General features: G+C 57.6%; 1 protein-coding gene across 1 annotated transcript; it reads left to right on the top strand.

Annotated features, from left to right (window-relative positions):
- The first annotated feature begins 1885 nt into the window (after positions 1 to 1885).
- Positions 1886 to 5918, top strand: LOC109744374 (probable inactive leucine-rich repeat receptor kinase XIAO). The gene has a single exon (XM_020303483.4). It carries the CDS (start codon positions 1998 to 2000, stop codon positions 5514 to 5516), a length of 3519 nt encoding a protein of 1172 aa, XP_020159072.1. The 5' UTR covers positions 1886 to 1997; the 3' UTR covers positions 5517 to 5918.
- The last annotated feature ends 208 nt before the right edge of the window (positions 5919 to 6126 follow it).

Genomic DNA, 6126 nt, shown 5'->3' with positions numbered 1-6126 from the left:
TCACTCATATTTCGCCGAGCCAAATGAGTTGTGTTTTTCTTACATTGGAATTGGACCAAAACTTATCATCCAAGCAGATCCTTTGGTCGTCGAAGCAACACATGTACATTGTCTTTGAGACCTTGTGTGACTGCATATTCTTTGCGTGCTAAAATAATTTGCCTGAGTAAATCATGCACAAATGACATTGTACTATTGTCTTGACCATGTTTTGGAGCTCAAGAATGGAGGGGATGACATAGAAGAACACGTGCCTAAAAAGTGTCAGATTTAAGAGGAAGACGACAAGAGTTGAGGCCTCATCGTGATGTCTGCTCGCGGGAGATGAAACCACATATTAGTAGGAGAAACATGGACAAGGACGTCCGAGGTGACGACGATGCATCCTGCAAAAGAAGGGGGCTGTGATGATCTAACAGTAAGGAGATTTATGGCGTGGTCCGCAGGGAGGTGGTGACGATAAAGCTGCATGATCCTCCACCACTTCCATCTTCTCACATCTTTGCAAAGGGTGGCCGGGAAGTGGGAGGATAGTGGGGCGAGGGCTAGGCATCCGAGCCGACGGCTTAGATGTGAGAAGATAAGAGCATGGTTAATAATATAGCCAGCAATCGGCTATAAGGAGTTGCCATGTCATTTATAGCCAACCTTGTAGCCGGCAAGTATAATAGTAAGTTCTATATGTGTACTACTTCATTAGTAGTTGGCCCACCTTACAACCTCACAAAGCGTCTTGGGTCTCGTGCTAGAGCCGGCTACTAACCAAGAGCCCGCTTCTCTTCTCTCTTCTCCAACTAAGCAAAGATATAATATTCTAGTCCTTCTAACCTGCTTATGTCACCTTATTGTATTTGCTCTAACACGGGGGAGATGGTGGTATCGCTTCTTGATTGGGCGAGCTAAAACACCCGAGAATGTCCCAACGGACTTTCAAATTCGGCCACCTACTGTCCAACGGCCCCACGCGCCGCTTTGCCAACCGCACGATTCTCTCGGAGCTTGGATTCCAAGGGAATTGTGTATTAGGAGGTTTGCTCAGTACATATCTTGTATTAAACACAACATCAGTTTTTACTCTCTTCGTAAAGAAATAAAAAAGTATCTAGATCACTACTTTAATGTACTCCCTCCGGTCCTTTTTACTCCGCATATTAGAGTTGGGTCAAGTCAAATTTTGCAAAGTTTAACCAAATGTATATTAAAAAATATCAACACCTACCATACCGAATATACATTCCATGAAACTACATTTCGTAATGAATATAACAATATTGATTTGACATTGTAAATGTTTATACTTTTTTCTATAAGCTTGATGAAAGTAGAGATGTTTTGACTTCAGACAAAACTTATGTGCACACTAAAAAGGACCGGAGGGAGTGAGATGTTTTTGCGGTTCGAGTGTAAGGGAGTATTATTTTTGATGAGGGAGAGGCCATTTGGCGAGCTCAGTGTAGTACTATAGCACACTGCACACATTTCATCAGCTCGTGTAATACGCACACACCGGGCCCGCGTCTCACGTACTAGTGTACGTCCACCCGCTGGCCCCACCTGCCGTCGCCGCGTCGGAGAGCGGAGCGACGTCAAAGGGCAGCGCGGTAGAAATCGGCATTTCACCGGCAGTGTCGCAGCGACAGCCTGTCCGACGCGCTCGTAAAAGCGCGCTTAACGTTAACTAAACACCTCACAAAGCGCGCTGCTCCATGCTTTAACGCCAGACGAGAGAGAGAGAGAAAGCAGCAGAAAAGGCGGGGAGACGAAAACAAAAATAAAAAACACACGCGCGCGCACACACCCGAGTACGAGTACTACCAATCGTAAATAAAACGGCCTCGAAACCCACCCAAACCCGTCCAAAACCCCGCACGCAGCCCCGCCCCCCAACCCGCCCGCTCCTTTTCTTCTCCCCCCTGCGAACGCAAGCGCTCACTCTCCCTCCATCTCTCCCCGCCTCCTCTCATGAAAGCCTAAATGCCGAAGCCGTCGAGCTGACAATGACGATGCCGCGAGACAAAGCGGCCCGCTCCTCTCTCCCCCCGTCCACCCTGCCCCGCGCGATGCCGCTGCTCTTCCTGCTCGTCATGGTCGCGGCGGCGGCGGCGGCCACGGCCGCGCCGCCGGTGCCGCGGACGGCGGAGGTGCAGGCGGAGGTCGACGCGCTGCTCGCGTTCCGCGCGGCGCTGCGCGACCCCTACGCGGCCATGGCCGGCTGGGACGCCGCCTCGCCGTCCGCGCCCTGCTCCTGGCGCGGCGTGGCCTGCGCGCCCGCCGGCACCGGCCGCGTCGTCGAGCTGCAGCTCCCGCGCCTCCGCCTCGCCGGCCCCGTCTCCCCCGCGCTCGCCTCGCTCCGCCACCTCCAGAAGCTCAGCCTCCGCTCCAACGCGCTCTCCGGCGCCATCCCGCCGGCGCTCGCCCGCCTCGCCTCGCTCCGCGCCGTCTTCCTCCAGGACAACGCGCTCTCGGGCCCCATCCCGCCCTCCTTCCTCGCCAACCTCACCGGCCTCGAGACCTTCGACGTCTCCGCCAACCTCCTCTCCGGGCCCGTGCCGGCCGCGCTCCCGCCCGGCCTCAAGTACCTCGACCTCTCCTCCAACGCCTTCTCCGGCACCATCCCGGCGGGCGCCGGCTCCTCGGCGACCAAGCTCCAGCACTTCAACCTCTCCTTCAACCGCCTCCGGGGCACCGTGCCGGCGTCGCTGGGGGCCTTGCAGGACCTGCATTACCTCTGGCTGGACGGCAACCTTCTTGAGGGGACCATCCCGTCGGCGCTCGCCAACTGCTCGGCGCTGCTCCACCTCAGCCTGCAGGGGAACGCGCTGCGCGGCATCCTGCCGGCCGCGGTCGCGTCGATACCGTCGCTGCAGATTCTCTCGGTGTCGCGCAACCTGCTCTCCGGCGCCATCCCGGCCGCGGCGTTCGGCGGCGAGAGGAACTCCTCGCTGCGCATCCTGCAGCTGGGCGACAACCAGTTCTCCATGGTGGATGTGCCCGGTGGGCTCGGCAAGGGTCTCCAGGTCGTGGACCTGGGGGGCAACAAGCTGGGCGGTCCGTTCCCCACATGGCTCGTCGAGGCCCAGGGGTTGACGGTGCTCAACCTTTCTGGCAATGCATTCACCGGCGACTTGCCGGCGGCGGTCGGGCAACTTACTTCGCTGCAAGAGCTGCGCCTTGGAGGCAATGCTCTCACTGGCACAGTGCCTCCGGAGATTGGCAGATGCGGTGCTCTCCAGGTGCTTGCTCTTGAGGACAACAGCTTCTCCGGCGAGGTTCCTGCAGCCCTTGGCGGCCTCCGGCGGCTCAGAGAGGTCTATCTTGGTGGAAATTCTTTCGCAGGCCAGATTCCGGCTGCTTTGGGGAACCTCTCCTGGCTGGAAACACTGTCAGTACCGAAGAACCGGCTCACTGGTGGCTTGCCCAATGAGCTCTTCTTGCTGGGCAACCTGACATTCCTGGACCTCTCTGACAACAAGCTCGCCGGTGAGATTCCTCCTGCAATTGGCAGCCTGCCTGCTCTCCAGAGTTTGAATTTGAGCGGCAATGCTTTCTCAGGCCGCATTCCGTCGACCATTGGCAGCCTTCTGAACCTGCGAGTTCTTGATCTCTCTGGTCAGAAGAACCTCTCGGGCAATCTCCCGGCAGAGCTTTTCGGTTTGCCACAGCTGCAGCATGTGTCGCTCGCCGACAACTCGTTCTCCGGCGATGTCCCAGAAGGGTTCAGCAGTCTGTGGAGTCTGCGGCACCTCAACATCTCAGTCAATTCTTTCTCGGGGTCAATCCCGGCTACCTATGGGTACATGGCATCACTCCAGGTGCTCTCGGCCTCCCACAACCGCATCTCCGGCGAGGTGCCCGCAGAGCTCGCCAATTGTTCCAACCTCACTGTGCTTGACCTAAGTGGCAACCATCTGACTGGCCCAATACCAAGTGATCTCTCAAGGCTTGACGAACTGGAAGAGCTTGACCTCAGCCACAATCAGCTGTCCAGCAAGATACCACCAGAGATCTCCAACAGTTCCTCACTTGCCACTCTCAAGCTTGATGACAACCATCTCGTTGGCGAGATACCGGCCTCTCTTGCCAACCTGTCGAAGCTGCAGACGCTTGACCTGTCATCCAACAACATCACAGGCAGCATCCCTGTTTCATTGGCCCAGATTCCAAGCCTTCTGTCATTCAATGTGTCACACAATGATCTTGCCGGAGAGATACCACCAGTGCTCGGCTCCCGCTTTGGCACGCCCACGGCCTTTGCTGCCAACCGAGACTTGTGTGGTCCGCCATTGCAGAGCGAATGCGGTGAGTACCGGCGGCGCCGCAAGCGACAGAGACTGCAGCGCCTGGCTCTGCTGGTTGGCGCCGTGGCTGCTGCATCACTGCTCCTCCTGTTGCTGTGCTGCTGCTGCGCGTTCAGCTTGCTGCGGTGGAGGCGCCGGTTTGTTGAGCGGCGTGATGGCGTCAAGAAGAGGCGGCGCAGCCCTGGACGGGGCAGTGGGTCGAGCGGCACAAGCACAGAGAGCCAGACGAAGCTGGTCATGTTCAACTCCAGGATCACCTATGCCGACACGGTGGAGGCGACACGGCAGTTTGACGAGGAGAATGTGCTTAGCCGTGGCCGCCATGGCCTCATGTTCAAGGCTTGTTACAGTGAAGGGACCGTGCTGGCCATCTTACGGCTCCCTTCCACCTCAGCCGATGGCGCCGTGGTGGTGGAGGAGGGCTCGTTCAGGAAAGAGGCCGAGTCTCTAGGCCGGGTGAAGCACAGAAACCTCACCGTTCTCCGTGGCTACTACGCCGGGCCGCCGCCGGATGTCCGTCTGCTGGTGTACGACTACATGCCCAATGGCAACCTCGCCACATTGCTCCAGGAAGCGTCTCACCAAGACGGCCACATCCTCAACTGGCCAATGAGGCACCTCATCGCCCTCGGCGTCTCCCGCGGCCTCGCGTTCCTCCACCAGTCCGGCGTCATCCACGGAGATGTCAAGCCACAGAACATACTCTTCGATGCCGACTTTGAGCCACACCTGTCTGATTTCGGGCTGGAGCCAATGGTGGTGACCGCGGGCGCCGCCGCCGCCGCCGCCGCTGCATCGACCTCGGCCACGACACCGGTTGGTTCTCTTGGCTATGTCGCCCCAGACGCGGCGACCGCCGGACAGGCTACAAGGGAGGGCGATGTCTACAGCTTTGGCATCGTGTTACTGGAACTGCTCACCGGCCGGCGCCCCGGCATGTTCGCCGGCGAGGACGAGGACATCGTGAAGTGGGTGAAGCGGCAGCTGCAGTGCGGGGCAGTGGCCGAGCTCCTCGAGCCGGGTCTGCTGGAGCTCGACCCGGAGTCGTCGGAGTGGGAGGAGTTCCTGCTGGGGATCAAGGTGGGCCTGCTCTGCACCGCCTCCGACCCGCTGGACCGCCCGGCGATGGGCGACGTGGTGTTCATGCTCGAGGGCTGCCGCGTCGGCCCGGACATCCCCTCCTCCGCCGACCCGACCACCCAGCCGTCCCCGGCGTAGCTCCCCGGCATCCCTCAGCCGGCATTGTCAGATTCAGTTCAGTAGCTTGTACCACCATTTTTTCTGTAATTCTTTTCTTAGTTCAGATTAGTGTTTGTCAGATTCAGCTCAGTAGCAAGTGGGGGAAGTAGCCGTTGGGGGTTTCTAATCTCGTGGTTAGGGGGAGGTCAGGTGGCCATGTGGGTGGTGCTTGGCATGATGCTCCTCCTGCCATGGCATTGTCGCTGAGGTTAGTGGGCGCGCATGTGGGGTTCACGCCCGCCGCAGCAACGGCTACTGATGCAGGATACGGCTGTGTCTCCTCTCCTCTGTACTCTCTGTGTACTCTGTTAGGAAATTGATTCGTGGAGGGGCCTGCTTGGCTTCTTGGGATCTTGTCTTCAATACTCATCATTTTTACAAGTGCATGGCTGCCGCCAGATCTTTGTAATGTCGTGCTGTACATTTTGTCTCAATCTTGCTATCTCATTTGATCCAAGAGGATCGGGGAAATGATGCTTCATGACCGTTAACTTGTTGTTTTCCTCTGCACAAAATGATTAGTGCCGACTTCTTGTATTCTGTTGGAGTATTTAACTTCGCCCTGGATAATGAGAAGGGGGCCCTGCTT

Source organism: Aegilops tauschii, chromosome 2 (assembly GCF_002575655.3).
Source record: "Aegilops tauschii subsp. strangulata cultivar AL8/78 chromosome 2, Aet v6.0, whole genome shotgun sequence".
NCBI lineage: Eukaryota > Viridiplantae > Streptophyta > Magnoliopsida > Poales > Poaceae > Aegilops > Aegilops tauschii.
Note: the sequence above shows the minus strand (reverse complement) of the source record. Positions and strands in the feature narration are given on the sequence as shown.

What these genes read in the sequence shown, in the direction of transcription:
- LOC109744374 (XM_020303483.4), top strand. Translation starts at nt 1,998, where the DNA reads ATGACGATGCCGCGAGACAAAGCGGCCCGCTCCTCTCTCCCCCCGTCC.